Source organism: Balaenoptera ricei, chromosome 6 (genome assembly GCF_028023285.1).
Source record: "Balaenoptera ricei isolate mBalRic1 chromosome 6, mBalRic1.hap2, whole genome shotgun sequence".
In the NCBI taxonomy this organism is placed as follows: Eukaryota; Metazoa; Chordata; class Mammalia; order Artiodactyla; family Balaenopteridae; genus Balaenoptera; species Balaenoptera ricei.
Window position 1 is genome coordinate 98,820,304 of NC_082644.1, and position 17,198 is coordinate 98,837,501.

General features: G+C 37.6%; 1 protein-coding gene and 1 non-coding gene across 3 annotated transcripts in view; one reads left to right on the forward strand and one right to left on the reverse strand.

Moving 5' to 3' along the window:
* The window catches only part of TMEM245 (transmembrane protein 245), a 102,414-nt gene that overhangs the window by 11,179 nt on the left and 74,037 nt on the right, over nt 1-17,198 (reverse strand). For both annotated transcript variants that reach the window (XM_059925257.1, XM_059925256.1), the window contains 3 exons: nt 10,082-10,182; nt 9,013-9,187; nt 3,946-4,140 (listed from right to left, as the gene is read on the reverse strand). In XM_059925257.1, the coding sequence (XP_059781240.1) occupies nt 3,946-4,140; nt 9,013-9,187; nt 10,082-10,182 (471 nt within the window). The remainder of the gene's footprint in view (nt 1-3,945; nt 4,141-9,012; nt 9,188-10,081; nt 10,183-17,198) is intronic.
* On the forward strand, nt 16,909-16,981 carry LOC132368283 (small nucleolar RNA Z40). The gene has a single exon (XR_009504023.1). It is a non-coding gene; the product is annotated as a small nucleolar RNA Z40 (small nucleolar RNA).

Consider the following 17,198-nt stretch of genomic DNA (forward strand, 5'->3'; position numbering starts at 1 on the left):
GATTATATTATGGTAACACACATAATAACCAACCCACAGATCCTGAGTAGTTCACTCTTAACATAAGCCAGTAGTCAAAAATATCCGATACCTGCTATTGTGATTATGTTGTGTTAATATGGTGAAGGTGAAGGGATATTACAGATGTAATCAAGGTCCCTAAGCAATTGACTTTAATCAAAATGGCAATATGTTCAGTGGGCTAGGTCTAATCAGGTGAGCCCTTTACAAAAGGGTCTTAGCAGTCAGAGACAGAAGTCAGAAAAATACTCTCTTGCTGGCCTTGAAGAAGCAAGCATCATGTTATGAAATGCTTATGGAAAGGGGCAGCCTCTAGAAGCTACAAGCCTCAGTTCTACAACTGCAAGCAAAGGAATTCTGCCAACAACAGGCAAGCTTGGAAGAGGGCTCCAATCTGCAGATGAAATCCCAGCCCAAGCTTACACCTTGACCATAGCCTTGGCAGATCCTAAGCAGAAGACCCAGCTGAATTATGCCTGTACTCCTGACTCATGGACTTTAATATAAATGTATGTTGTTTTAAGCCACTAAGTTAGTGGAAATTTGTTATGTATCATAGAAAAGTAACACAGACCTATATGCCAAAAAAGGTAAATTTTATTTATACAAATAATACCTCAATAAACCAGACCCCCCAAAAATATGATAGCAGAAATGGAGACCTCTAAGAAGGTGTTAGAAGATAAAGTTGGAGAAATCACCCAGAAAATGGGAGCCAAAAAGACAGAACCAGAAGAACATCAGAGAAAAGGTTAAAAAATGATATGAACAGTGTATGCAGGTCAGCACCAAAATAAAAGTAGTTTTGAAAGGGAGAGAAGGAAATCATGAATAAAATAACTGAAGAAAAATTTCAGAAGCACAGAACATAAATTTCCAGTTTTAAAGGTCACAAAGGCACTTGATACAAGTGCCAACTGGAACAACAACAACAAAATAGATTAAAAACAACAAAAAAGAAGATCCTATAGGTTTTCAAACAGTTAAATTACAAAGAATCAGGAACCAGAAAGGCTTCAGAATTTTAACAACCGTGAAAGCTAGAAAACAATAAAGAAATAAAGTTCTAAACGGAAAAAATTTTAAACATAGAATTCTCTACCCAGGCAAACTATTGAGTAAGTATGACTTTAGAAGAAGCCTTTTCAGACATGTATCATCCCCCAAATTTACCTCCCATGCATTTTTTCCCAAATATCTACAGGAGGATGTGCTCCAACAAAAAGCAGGAATAAATCAAGAAAGAAAACAATATTGGGAAATCATATGCGAAATAAGTATTACAACAGAGGGGAGAGCTGAGGGAATCCCCAGGGTGACAGCTGTACAACTCTGCTGGAGCAGATCAGAACAATCCAGGAGCGACTTCTTCAGGAAGATAACACTTACAGCAAACCAGACGCAACAGAGCATGCTGAGTGAGAGGAGAGGTAAATACCTGGTGCAAGCCTGGCATTGGACTAATTATAAGTTCACAGAAAACAAAGCAAATGAAAAACAGTATCTTTATAACACAAAGGAAAGCAAAATGTTGTGTAGGTAAGGAACTATAGACAATATACAAGAAGGCTTAAATATGAATGTAATTTACAGAGCCATAATAATGTAAACACTGAATACTGATCTAACCAATATCACAGTTTAGTAATATCGGGTGGATGGTTAGTAAAAGAGATAATTTCTCACTTTCCAAGTGGGAAGTAAACAGTGCCAATACATTAAAAAATCAAGAAATAAACACAATTTCAAGATATGGAGGTAAACATCAAATAGAGTCAAAAGTGGTTCCTCTTAGAGAGGAAAGGAAGGGGCAGGGAAAAGGCAAAGGACTGCTATTTTTCACAAGCTTTATAGAAATTTTTGACTCTTTTAAACTATATACATCCATAACTTCGAAGGAAAAAGATTACAGCTATATCGGTCGTAACATTATTTTTTCAAACCCCCATACCACTTAATTAACAACATTCTGCCTTCAGAAGGGGACCAGGGGAAAGGGGTCACTTGCCTCTAGAAGGATTCATATTAGCTTTTGTTTCACCTTAGAAACTAACTCTTGCTCCACCAACCTGGAATCATCAAAAGTCTTTTTCTAAAATAACAGCAAAATATTGATCAACCAATTTTCTTTTTACTTCTTGTTTCGTGAGCCCAAGGAATATGGTATCCACTCAGCAAATGCTCTCTACTGCTTTCAAGTAACTGTCCACTGACTTCTCAGGAACCCAGTACCTGCCTTTAAGAGCAAAGGCAGGAAAGGATATCATAGTGTAACCAACCCCAAACTGGTGACGTCTATGTTAAAACCTCTAAGTACCTCTCTTTTCATTCTTCTTCAGGAAACTGATATTTCACTGCCATCAAATAAGTGCCTAGAATTAACTAAGATGGCCCTTTGACCAACTACCTCTAACTCAGAAACGTTATTCTACTTGTTTTGGGTTAAAGGACTATGTCTTTCTTCACAAAATACAACACTTAAAATGAAATAAGCAGAACATTTTAGAAGAATTTTAAATAAAAATATAGTTTCACTAAATACATTTTCAGAATCAACTTGTTAATAACTCCTTAATTACACTAGAATATGCAACAAAAAAATTCTTTTCCAACTGAAAATAAAAAGGGCAATGCCGTATAGTCTCTGGAAAGTTAAAATCCTGTATTCTGCGACTTAGTTTTTCATTAAAAGTCCTTCTTACTTTTCTGTTGTTAAAATGTAATTTCTGGTACAGCCACACAGAAAAACTGTTTTGCAAGTATCCACTGAAGTTAAACCAGATGTAGTCCCCGCCATTCCTCTGCTGGTATATACTCACCTGAAGTAAGTACTCATGTTCACCAAAAGCCATGTACCAGAAAGTTCATAGCAGCCTGATTCATAACAGTCCTAAACTGGACACTACCCAAATGTCCATCAATACTACAATGAATAAATAAATTGTGGTATATTCACACACTGGAATAATACAGTATATAAATAAATATATATAAATTAAATAGTATATAAATAAACCTACAGAAAAATTGGAAGAGTAGTACAATTAACAGCCACATGTCCTTCATCTAGATTCACCAGTTGCGAACATTTTGCTACAGTCACTTTCTCCCTCTCAGTTTGACATCTCATCCCTAAAGGATATTCTGCTACATAACCAAAGTATCACTGTCAGACCTAAGAAATTTAACATCAATATAATATTATTTCATATATGGTCCATAATCAATTTCTCTAACTGCTTCAAAAATGTTCTTTATAGATTCTCTCCATTCCCCAATCCAGGATCCTGTCACAGGCCCATGCACTGCATTTGGTTGTCCTATTTCCTAAGTCTCTGTCAATCTAGTATACCACTGTCTCAAAATGGTCTTTTAAAATTTATTTATTTTTGATTTTTCATGACATTAACAATTCTGACCCAATCGGGGTTTTTTTTGTTTGTTTGTTTATTTATTTTTGGCTGTGTTGGGTCTTCGTTTCTGTGCGAGGGCTTTCTCTAGTTGCGGCAAGTGGGGGTCACTCTTCATCGTGGTGCGCAGGCCTCTCACTATCGTGACCTCTCTTGTTGTGGAGCACAGGCTCCAGACGCGCAGGCTCAGTAGTTGTGGCTCACGGGCCTAGTTGCTCCGCGGCATGTGGGATCTTCCCAGACCAGGGTTCGAACCCGTGTCCCCTGCATTAGCAGGCAGATTCTCAACCACTGCACCACCAGGGAAGCCCCCAATCGGTTTTTAAATGTTCCTGATATGTGAAACCCAAAAGTCTACACACAAATGATTTCTATTTACTTAGTGTCTTCAACCTTTAGTAGAGCAGAGGAACTGAAATACTCTGTATCCTAACAGACTGTATGCAGGTGAAAAATAATGAGACAGGTTAGTTCAATTTCATACACAGTTTATGATCATTCTGCTGTAACTCACCGCTGAGTCTGAACAGGCCATGGGGTCTGGTTTGGTGTGGGTACTGAATTCGTGGGGCTCATTAACATAGCACTATAGATATTGGAAGCGACCACAAGTATGCAGAGAAGTATGGGCCCAATGATTGCTCCTTCCAGGCCCAGGTAGTATGCTCCACCAGCCACTGCCAAGCCTGTCAAGTAAGGATGGCCACCTCTGGAATAAAGAGCACACAGATTACTCATGACTTTTAAGAAACATAAACCTTGGAGTAAGTCGGAAATACATTCTCTAACACAATGTTCATTCTGTAATACACCTGCCTTTTGACTGCATTATCAGCTTTCTTCAGATTACCTCAATGCAGATAACAAGATGCAAAAATTTTCTTGCCTACATGTGTGACATTTGCCTTTTTATAGGTCCAGCAACTGAAGGAGTGAAGTCAGCAATGTTAACAGGTACCATTACAGGGCTGTCGGAGGTGGGTTAATGTCAGCTTGGGACTGGTTATATAATCTACCTGTTAGGTTTACCTCATCTAGAAAAATTAAGTGGGCACAATTAAATGTGTAGTTCAACTAATTATGCTTTTTTAAAAGATGATAACAATACAATGACATCCCTGTTATTCATAAGTTAGACTTCTAGCAACCTCCTAAAATAACAGATTTTAACACAGGTAGTGATAAAAGGCCTCATGAGGAAAATATTTGTTAAAAAAGCCCAAGATTTTTATTTCATAGGAGAGTCATAACTGTCTTCCAGCTTATCACAGTATCACTTACATAATTAGAATGAAATAAAACACAGGCAGACCTCAGAGATACTGCAGGTTTGGTTCCAGACCACCATAATAAAGCCAAATATCACAATAAAGTGAGTCACACGAAATTTCTGTTTCCCCAGAGTATATAAAAATTATGTTTACACTGTACTGTAGTCTTTTAAGTATACAATAGCATTATGTCTAAAAAAATGTACATACGTTAGTTTAAAAATACCTGATTGGTAAAAATGCTAACTATCATGTGAGCCTTCAGCAAATTGTAATCGTTTTGCTAGTGGCGAGTCTTGTCTCGATAGTGACGGCTGCTGACTGATCAGCGTGATTGGTTGCTGAAGGCAGGGGCAGCTGTGGCAATTTCTCAAAACAAGACAACAATGAAGTTTAGCTGCATCCACTGACTCTTCCTTTCATAGATGATTTTTCTGTAGCACGCAATGCTGTCTGAGAGCATTTTACCCACCATAGAACTTCTTTCAATATGGGAGTTAATCCTTTCAAACCCTGCTTCTGCTTTATCAACCAAGTTTATGTAATACACTAGATCCTTTGTTGCCATTTCAACAATCTTCACAGCATCTTTACCAGAAGTAGATTTCATCGCAAGAAGCCACTTTCTTTGCTTATCCATAAGCAAAGAAAGTTAAAGTTTTATCATGAGACTGCAGTAATTCAGTTTCATCTTCAAACTCCACTTCTAAATCTAGTTCTCTTGCTATTTCCACCACATCTGCAGTTACTTCTTCCACTGAAGTCTTGAACCCCTCAAAGTTATCCATGAGGGTTGGAATCAACTTTTTCCAAACTTCTGTTAATGTTGATATTTTGACCTCTTCCCATGAAATACAAGTGTTCTTAATTGCATCTAGAATGCTGAATGCTTTCCAGAAGGTTTTCAATTGACCTTACCCATATCCGTCAGAGGGTCTGGGTAAAGTCTTACATAATAAGACTTGAAAGTTGAAATTACTCCTTGAACCACAGGCTGCAGAATGGATGTTGTGTTACAGGCATGAAAACAACATTAACCTCATTGCACATCTCCATCAGAGGTCTTGGGTGACTGGGTACATTGTCAAATAAGTCATAGTATTTTTTTTTTAATTAATTAATTTATTTATTTATTTTTGGCTGTGTTGGGTCTTCGTTTCTGTGCGAGGGCTTTCTCTAGTTGCGGCAAGTGGGGCCACTCTTCATCGCGGTGCGCGGGCCTCTCACTATCGTGGGCTCTCTTGTTGCGGAGCACAGGCTCCAGACGCGCAGGCTCAGTAGTTGTGGCTCACGGGTCTAGTTGCTCTGCGGCATGTGGGATCTTCCCAGACCAGGGCTCGAACCCGTGTCCCCTGCATTGGCAGGCAGATTCTCAACCACTGCACCACCAGGGAAGCCCAAGCCATAGTATTTTGAAAGGAATCATTTTTTTCTGACCAGTAGGTCTCAAGAGTAGGCTTAAAATATTCAGTAAACCATGTTGTAAATAGATGTGCTGTTACCGAGGTTTTGTTGTTTCATTTCTCGAGCACAGGCAGAGTAGATTTAGCACAATTCTTAAGAGCCCTGGGATTTTTGGAATGGTAAATGAGCACTGGCTTCAATTTAAAGTTACCAGCTGCATTAGCCCCTAGCCATAGAGCCAGCCTGTCCTTTCAAGCTTTGAAGCCAGGCATTGAAAGTCCTAGATGGCATCTTTTTCCAACAGAGTTGTTTTGTCTACATTGAAAATCTGTTTAATGTAGCCACTTTCATTATTTCTCTTTAGCTAGACCTTCTGGATAACTTGCTGCAGCTTCTACATCAGCACTTGCTGCTTCACCTTGCACTTTTACGTTCTGGAGACGGCTTCTTTCCTTAAACCTCATGAACCAACCTCTGCGAGCTTTAAACTTTTCTTCTATAGCTTCCTCACCTCTCACAGCCTTCACAGGATTGAGAAGAGTTAGGGTCTTGCTCCAGATTAGGCTCTGGCTTAAGGGAATGTTGTGGCTGGTCTGATCTTCCATCCAGAATACCAAAACTTTCACCATATCAGCAAAAAGGCTGTTTTGCTTTCTTATCATGTGTGTGTTCACTGGAATAGCACTTTTCACTTCCTTCAAGAACTTGTCCTTTACATTTACAACTTGGCTAACTGACTCAAGAGGCCTAGCTTTCAACATACCTTCTGCACTAAGTTTAATCATTTCTAGCCTTTGATTTAAGTGAGAGATGTCTGACTCTTCCTTTCACTTGAACACTTAGAGGCCACTGTAAGGTTATTAATTTGCCTTATTTCAATATTGCTGTATCTCAGGGACTAGGGAGACCGAAGGAGAGGGAGAAGATAAGGGAACGGCTGGTTGGTGGAGCAGTCAAAACACATACGACATTTATCAATTAAGTCTGCCATCTTATATGGGTGTAGTTCATAGCACCCCAATACAATTACAATAGTAACATCAAAGATCACTGATCACAGATGATCATAAAAAACATAATAAAAAGTCTGAACTATTGCAAGAGTTACCAAAATGACACAGAGACACAAAGTAAGCAAATGCTGTTGGAAAAATGGCATCAATAGACTTGCTCAACACAGCGTTGCCACAAACCTTCAATTTGTTTAAAAAAAAAAAAAAAAAAAGCAATATCTGCGAAGCGCAATAAAGCGAAGCGCAATAAAATGAGGCATACCTGTCGATTACAGCAGCACAGCACACTGATAATAACATATGACCACTGACATAAGAGGGACTTAGAAATAAGGTATATTTTGTTTGTTTCTAGTTTCTAAACACAGATGATTAGAACAATTTAGTGAAGGGAAAATAACTAAATCCCTTGGAAGGATATCCTGTACTGTATTACAATTCAGTAACATTTAAGGTGAGCTAGTCTTCAGGAAACCAATAAATTTATATTTGTAATTTATTTGTCTTCTTCATTCCAAAAAGGATTTAGGGCAATATTCCATGTTACACTATGTAAGCAAGCATTTTCCCTAAACAATACATTTAAGGAAAATTTTTATCAAAAATGCTTAAAGCTTAAAAAAAAAAAAAGTGTGGGAGATTTTAAATAAAAGCTTAATTTATTACAAAATAAAATAAAGCAAGTTATGTAAAATTTTTCATTTCCTAATGATGTTGGTTAAATAAGGTGTTACTTTATTATTAAGATAGAACTATATCTAAGTCTTAAATTCTAGCTAAAGACCCTGATATAAAATTTACAGCAAAGTTTAAAGAAATGAAAACACTTAACTATAAATCATGTAACTACTCTTACGGTTTAAATTTCAACTATTAAATGTTAGTTAAGCTCACTATGAAGTTCTCCTGTTATCTTTAAGTTTTAGGCATAAAAGTTCCCCTAAGGCTTGCTTATGGAGTTGTTTGTTTCTTTTTGCTCTGGAACTTTGGGGCTTCTTAGTCATTCTATATCATTTATTTTCTATTTTAACTTAGTAGAGAGAAAACAAGGTAGCATACGACTTGTCTCTTCATAATTTCAAATTAACTGAAGGGTCCTCTTCCTGTAAACTTAGTCCCTGTCTACGCTTATTGTGATGAGTTTTACTTAAAGAAAATTTAAAATATTAACTATTATGATAGTTTCAGTAGGCCATATTCTGAATTTGAGTAGCTAAATAAAATTCAATATTTGGTCACATCCTAGATTGTAATAAGCAATGTTAATCTGGATACGTGACTAAATGGGAATCAGCTTGATTTACTGAATGCAATTTCTAAGAGATATCAAAACCTACAAAAACAGACAGATATTTATTATATTGCCAAAGTTTGGCTTCTGCCTTAAATTTAATCTGCATTCATCATAGAACCATACTATAATATCTAAAGTAAGAAAGCACTGCTTGTCAGATACGAACTTGATGAGGTTTCATTTTACGTGGAAATCCTCAAACTTACAACTTAATAATGTGTTTCTCTGAAATCAAAGAAGTTCTGAAAATAACTACTAACTTGTTATCGTACTTAAAATATTTTTATTTTGAAGTATGTACAGTAATACTTTTTTCCTAGGGTAAATGTCACTAAACCAGAGGATTATTCACAATTTTGTTTTAGTCTCATGTATTGTAAATAAAACTTATAACAAAATAGCATGCCTTCCAAATTATGTTAATTAAATTAAACTTTGATTATACCAGTGGGATCACAAAAGATTACTTCACTGAAAATCCTACCACCAGTCCTTTCTCCCATGCCCAAAAGGAAAAAAAAAAAATCTTCTTAAAAAAGGCCAGAGAAATTCCTGGATATGATTCATCACTAACTTCAGAAGTTCTGTGGAATACTTACCCTGATATATCAGAATAGATGGCAGTATCTACAAAGTATGTCGGCAAGAGATGAAAAACCAACAGTAAGATGGCTTTGCATCCTAAGCCTTGTGTAAGCCACAGGTCTAGAACTGCAGGTATTGCTGCCCAATATGTGCCTAGAAATGGCACTGCTCCAAGGATTGCTGCTAAAGCTAATAAAGATTAAAAGAAAAAGCAACTTAACATCATCATCAAAGCAATAACAAAACAGCAGAATCTAATCACTAGCTCCTACTACTTAAAAATTTCCACCAGAACAAGTTAAACAAATACAAACTCAAATTTTAGGGGAATGATATGCCCTGTTTAACTGAATTTGCTAGTTGAATGAGGTCCAAGATCTTCAAACTGGATCATGAAAATCTTTCTGAAGTGTGTGTTTACTTCATGAATCTGTTCTTAATAAACAAAATTTTAGTGTCCCACAGTTGTTATTCTCAATCAATGGTTAGTTGATACGTATGCAGTTGGCCCTCCATATCCTCAGATGTGGAACCTGCAAATACAGAGGGCCAAAGGACCTGAGCATCTGCAGATTCTGGTATCCTCAGGGGGTCCTGAAACCATACCCTCAGGGATACCAAAGGACAACTGTACAGTCCTATAATATAACTATAGAGCACTGGTTAAATATTTGTACTGATTCCAAAGCCAAATCAGAAATTAGTTTCTAAATCTCGGATAAGAACGTATATTCTTTACCTTGCTTCTTTCTAATAAAAATGAAGTGTAATTTCAATAAAAACACCAAAAATAACCCTGCTAACTGAAGGACCTTACTTTACACTCATCCCTTTCCAGAACAGTATGTGCAATTAACAAATAAGTATTTGTTATTTATGCAGTGCTTCCTATGTGCTGGGTATTGTTTTAACTACTGGGGATACAGCAATAAATAAACATTCCAAATCATATTTCTGCTCCTAATCTGGACTAGATTAGATCTCAAAATTTAGCATTTTAAATTTATGGAAGCTGACAGTATATGTAAAATGGCTTAATGTCCCTTAAATAGAGGACAGCAGAAGTTATGATACAGTTGTTACCTGACGGTATGAAGACAATATTGATGCCAAATATAGTATGAGTCAGCCAGGTGTATAATCCGTAGAAGCCAGCCATTTTGAGGGAAGCATCAAACACCCCTCTAGAACGTCCAAAGATAAAAGGGAAAGAAAATAAACACAGTTTCATACTGTGATTCAGAAAAATCAATATTTCTAGGCTTCTGGCTACTTTATCCAAATCTGATAATAGCTTCAATTTTTCCAATGGACTGAGAATGCTATTTTCGTTTTATTTCAGAGAAACATAAAAATCTTGTATTGAAAACTTGAAATAGATTTACTAAACTGTTCTTTAAACTTCTCTAATGAAAAGATAACTGAAATAAAACACCTTAAAATACCCTATTCACTGAAATAACTCATCAACTCTTCACTTCTAAAGCAGATCACTCACCACCAAAATAAAGAGAAAGAAAAATAAGTGTGAATATCTTATTTCTGAGGATGTAGTTAAATTTGGAGACATCCAGGCTGTGGCCAGCCCTCCCCTCTGGGAAAAGCAAGTGAGGAGTACTATAGCCGGTACTTCATCAGTCTTTCTTCTCGTTAACAAAATGTTCCCACACATCTTAAACCATGCAACCCAACCTACAAAGTAACTTCTAAAAATGCTATCAAAGAATGCAGGTCATTGGGAGAAAATTTACCAAAAAAATCTTATTAATTCCGAAGTAAAATCAGAGAGGAAAATACAAGAGGTGTAAAAGCAGACACACATATTCCGTGATTAATAGGAATGAAAATATGCAATCTCAGGTACTTCATTTTTGCTTTTCAGGTGGAAGATTAAGGTAGTACTGTATAAGGAGGAGAAATAAGGAACTGCTCAGAGAGAGCACAAAGGCGGCAAATCTTAAGTTATCCCAAGGTATCACAAAGTTACAAAAACCAGGAATCTGCTGGGTGCACGGGACGCACGCTTATATACTCATGAGAGAAGGAAAAGCTGTTTGTGATTGAAAAAAGCAGAGACCGTGGCAGCAATGTAACACTGTACACACAAAAGGACACACCAAGATTTTCCAAAGCATCCCAAGAGGTGTACTGTGAGAGTAAGTCAAACTCTGGAACCCAGTGACTCAGTCATTTCATAGGGTTCTGAGACATGGATTTGGTGACAGAGTGGCTCCCAAAATTGTGAAACCTTGTCATACTGACCAGCAGCTTTCACTCAAAAAAGTGCCATAGGCTCTCTAACAATAAGGACACAGGCTAAAGAGATACCAAAAAGACTTAAAGTAAGGGAGATAGCCCACAGGAAATATAAAAGATCTGAACAGTAACTGATTAGAAGACATGGAGGAAAAAAAGAACATGAGAAGTTCAGGTTTTAAACCTGAGGGAGAAAGAATGGCAGTGTCTCAAAGTCATGGAGAACCCCAGAATGGGAGAGGACATGGAAGAAAAGGGAATATGTTTGGTTTGGGCAGTGTTAAGTCAAAAAAGGATGATGAAAATAAATACCCTGGAGGTAGCTGGAAATAAGAGACAAGGCTTAATAGTGAACTTGGGACAAGAAATTTGAGATACACCAAATAATCATAGGAAAGGGTAAGATATCCCAAGGGGCAAGCCTAGACAGAATGGGGCAATGAGCTCTGTTCTCATAAGGGACCTAAGGACAAAGATACACCAGCCAAAGAGATAATGAAATCATTTCTCTAGTCAGAAGAAAATCACTAGAGTACACTATACCCAGAGACCAAGGGAGAAGGAAGCTTTTGAGAATGAGGGAATAATAATATCAAATATCATGGAAAGATTAATGAGAACAAAATCTAAGAAAAAAAGTACAGAATCTGACTAGAATGGGGAAGGGGCGCTAGTGAGAAAAGATATAGATGTGATACTTCGATCAACCTGATGGTGTTTTAAAAATTTTAAGCCGAAAGTAAGTTGACATCAAAGTGCAATGGAACACCACAACTGAATCACCCCTCTAGGTGGCAAGTAAGCAAAGCTCAATCCAAAAAGGACCGACCACTCGTAGGAAAACAGTCTCCTTCTACCTCTGGGAATATTGACTGTTGGTAATATTCTGACTAAGGCAACTTTTAAGTAATTTTGTAGACCCTAAATGCACTATCTATTGTTCGCAGTAACTAAACATTTTCATGTATCCCAATGAGGGAAGTAAAGACAATATATTTCCCCTACCTTATGATCTGGTACACAGTTTTTTAGAAAGCAGAGAAAAATCTTCTAATAATTTACTAAGAGAATTTTTTAACTCCTTCAAATTCCTAGCCATTTTTCTCCTCTCTTTCTTCTGTATAAGTTTTATTGAACTATAATTTACCAACAATAAAACTCATCGACTCTAAGCATATGATTCCGTGAATTTTGACAAATGTATACAGTTGCATAACTACCACCAGAATCAAAATATAGAACATTAGCATCATTCCCAAAAAGTTTGCTCATGCCCTGTTATAGTGAATCCCTCCCTGAGCCCTGGTCTCTGACAGCCACTAGATATGCTTTCTGTCACTACAGTTTTGCTTTTTCTAGAATTTTGTACTAACAGAATCGTACATTACGTACCTTTTGAAAAAAAATGTGGTAAAATATACATAACATGAAACTTACTATTTAACCATTTTTAAGTGTACAGTTCAGTAGTGTCAAGTACATTCCCACTGTCATTACACAGCTTTTTGTGTTTGGTTTCTTTAACCTAGTACAATGCTTTTGAGGTTCATCCACATAGTAGTTTGTTCCTTTTAAGTTGCTGAGTAGTATTCCATTATATGGATATACCACAATTTGTTTATCCATTCACCAGCTGATGGGCATTTGGGCTATTTCCAGTTTGGGGTTATTGTGAATAATGCTGCTATGAACATTTAAGCACAAGTTTTGGTCATATGCTTTCACTGCTTTTCAGTAAATGCCTTAGAGTGAAGATGCTGGGTAATATGGTATCTGTTTAACATTTTAAGAAACATTAGCAATTGTTTTTATCTCTCCATTCAGAGAAAACCTATAGTCTATGGACACCCAGCCAGAAGTTACTGCCTGCTACATCACACCACATCTCCTCAAGGTGTAAGGCTTAAACTTCATACTATGGTATTACGTGGGTGGATGCTGGCAGAAAGAACAATTCAGCTCACAAAAAGCTAAATGACAATGCATCTGGAGTCCCAAGTAACTGACCTGATGCACACTTGGTGCTCAATAACAGTAGCTATTATTGGAGCTACTGTTATCAGGTATCAAGTTCACCAGTCTCATATGTATGTAGCATACAGTCTCCCTCCACTATCCACCTCAATCTTTTTTTTTTAATATTTATTTATTTTATTTATTTATTTGGCTGCGTCGGGTCTTAGTTGTGGAACACGGGATCTTGGCTGAGGCATGAGGGATCTTTCGTTGTGGCGCACGGGCATTTCTCTAGTTGTGGTGTGTGGGTTTTTCTCTCTCTAGTTGTGGCACACAGGCTCCAGGGCGTGTGGGCTCTGTAGTTCATGGCACGCAGGCTCTCTCATTGAGGCGTGTGAGCTCACTAGTTGTGGTGCACGAGCTTAGCTGCCCCGCAGCATGTGGGATCTTAGTTCCCTGACCAGGGATTGAACCCAAGTCCCCTGCACTGGAAGGCAGACTCTTTACCACTGGACTACCAGGGAAGTCCCAATCTTTTCTTTTGATTGGAAGAATATCTGCGTGTGCTCCATCTTCTAGAACACTTCTTTTCAGTGACTCTTTAAAGACTGACAGTTGTTCTCTAACTACATCTCCAGGCTTTCCTAGCACTCAGCAGTTGGAGAGAATCAAATTCAGAAGACTCAGGAGGCTCTTTTCCTTCCCTCTTTCGGTAGCTCAGTCAATCTGGCACAGCAGGCCTGATTTAGCTCAATGGATGAGACTGACACCAGCCCCTGAGCTGGAGGCTCCCCCTTTCTAACAAGGCCACATCCTCACTCAGAGACCTTCCACTGTCAGACAGTCCTATAGATGTTCCCCTGCCCCGTGCCATATGGGGACTGTTACAAGGCAGGGGTCCCCTCTAATGGAAGGCAGGCCATAGTGCATCCCATCCAGTTAGGCCTCATCTAAGCATACCTCTCTGTGAATAAAAGTTCCAAGTTCATACACAATCAGCTTTTTGTCTAAGTGTAATTATACTTGTATAATTATGACACATAAAGGTTTGTGTGTCCATGCCTCGTTTACACAACTACATATCTAACTCCTCTGTACCAGAGACTTGAATTGACTTCAAATGATTGGTTAGAATTTGAATTCTTAACCAGCGCTCTGTCTTTATCCTTTATAAACTCTGAGATGAAACTGTTATTTTCACAAGTTTTTTACTTCAGCTCTCAGCTCCCTCTCATTTCTGACCGAAAGAGTATTTATGTTACTTTTCCAAACTGAGTGAGAGAGAACTAGCCAGCCAATTCAGGATTTCATCAGATGACCTGCTTTTAGTGGAGTGAGACTTGAAGCAAGGACATGGGTGGGGAGAATGAAAAACCATAGTCAAGAAGCTCTGTGCCCTCAGGGTACACAGGGCCCTAGACCGCAAACAAGTAGGAAGCACAGTCTAAGGGAAAAGAAAGAAAAGGAGAGTAAAGAGTCCACAATCAAACTCTGCCTACTCCTGACATTTCCTTACACTGGTTCTGCCCTCTTTTCTTTCTAAAGGTCAGATAGGAAGACTATAAGACTATCATTCCCCAGGGAACAGCAGTAGTCTACCCTCACTGCCACACACTGCACCTCAAGTAGAAGGTGAGCTAGTGGAGAGGGCAGGCATGTTCAGAGACCCCGCGTATAAAATGACCAATCAGGAATCCCTTCATTACAACCCCCTCCCTTTCCTGATTCACTAGCCACCCCAGAGACCCAGCTCCACAGTAAAAGGTACAGGAACTTGGTTGACACTGGATTTCCATTCCAGAGGGGAATGGTCACGCTGTGCACGCAGACCTAGCGTGCTGGTGAGGGGCTCAGGGAGAGCTGCTCCCATAGACGCCTTCCGTCCCCACTGGAAATAACTGTGAACCACACACACAAGCGTACGACCGCGGCATCACATTAAATCGTGTGGAGTCCTTGGCAGCAGTAAATACTAATTCAATATTTTTATATAATTAATACATTGTTTTGTGTCTTTGACAATGCCTACCGATCATGGATACTTATTCTAGTGCTAATTAAAAAAATCAACAAGAGGTTGTTTCAATTACATACGCAAATAGCAAACATTTGTATCTCAACACTAGTTCTATTATGAGCCTTATTAAAATGAATTTAGCAATTTTTAAAGCACCACAAAGAGAAACTAAATACAAGACAAAGTTTTTAAAAGTCATTTCCCTTGGAAACTTGAAGCAAAGGTTTAAGCTTATTAAACTGATCTTTAATCAAGTAGGTTAAAAAGGCATTATATTTACTGACTTGGTTATTATTTAAGAACTCTACTAATTTAATTTTCCCAAACATGCATAAGAGATTCTGCCTCTCTATTTCACCGTTAGGAGATCTCTTCAAATAAATGAAAATATATTTTCTTACAGCTTTAAACTCTTCCTCATACATTTTAATTTAAACAAATAATGTTTATAACCTTAAATTCACAAGAATTTCTTTCTAATATTTAATATTTCCAGTAAAAACTGGAAATACTGATTTACTAAATGATCGACGCTGATTTTTTTTTTTAACCCAAATACTTTTAATTCTGCAAAACTGGAGGGTAGAGGTGGGAAGCATGTTCACCGAAAATCTCACAGTACATACATTCTCCCATCAAATTCATCACTAGGACTCCCACCCACCGGCCCTGAAAAGCTGTAATCCCACAAGCAAGAGCCCTACCTGTGTGCATGCACTCATGTGAAAATATCACACACACTAAATTGCACTGAGGCCGTGACAACATGCAACTTAGTAATGTGCAATATCTCCACCAGAGCAAGCAGAATGGAGCATCGGGGGAGAAGGGTGTGATGCAAACATTCAGGACACAACATGCTCTAAGGGGAGGAAAATGGTTTGGGGGCAACGGATGCATGCCACTAACTCAAAAGTTCATGACATGAAAACCCAATCACAAATGTATTCAGTTTAGAAGAATACTCATTCAGAATGGAGAAAACTAACTAAGGTTCAGAAATTCAACGAGACAGTGATTATCTAGTAGCCACATATTTCAGAAGGCAAAGCTTGAAGAACAAAGACACTTTCACTGTCTGGACATGCAGTTAACTCCCAATTTCAATTCCACTTTTAACTTATTAATGGATCATATAAAATGAGTTTAATAATTCACTTAACTGCAACATTGATGACAACTAATGACTGATGCTTATAAAACCTGACATCACTGATAATTTACACACTAAACTTCAGTCTCAGGGCATTATGATAATATTTTCATGATCATTTGTATAATATTTTCCCTCTTAAAATCTTTCTCCATGAAGAAACATATTCCATCTTGAACATAATCCTTAAGAATGAAAAAACTGACAGGAGCTTGTAGAACTAGAACTCACTGTTATCTTACATATATGAGAAAGTTCTTCAGAGGTACCTATGTAAGACTGTATATTTTAAGTCTTGAATTTGACCCAGTAAAGAAATAAAAAGTACTCAGACTGCTAAAAATCAACGTGAATTACAATCTATAATTTATATAACTTGATATAGCTGTGGTTAGAAAAATGGCCCAGCCTATAACAAGTTATCTTGTCTGTACCGTATTTTTCAGACTCACAGAAATCTATCAATTTTGACAACAATTAGGATTGTAGTGTTGGTTGTTAATTTTTTTTCTGTATTAAAAATAAGTCCTCTGTCATGATGATGGGCAAAATGTTCAACTGCTCTGAATGGGCTGAATGAAAATAGCCTTTCTGAACATCCATCTTACATAAAGCTGTATTTTAAAACATGAAAGCTCTAAGATAAAAGTTGCCTGAAACATGCATGTTTGGAAACAATCAGCTAAATTTAGGTATGAATGAAAATGGAACCTAATCAGTCCCAGTTGCCATTACAATCTTTTTCTGTAGGTGGGGAATTTTGAAGTGTGTCCATATTTCATTGGAGATCAAAGAAGCCTAACTAAAAGAATTGTGGG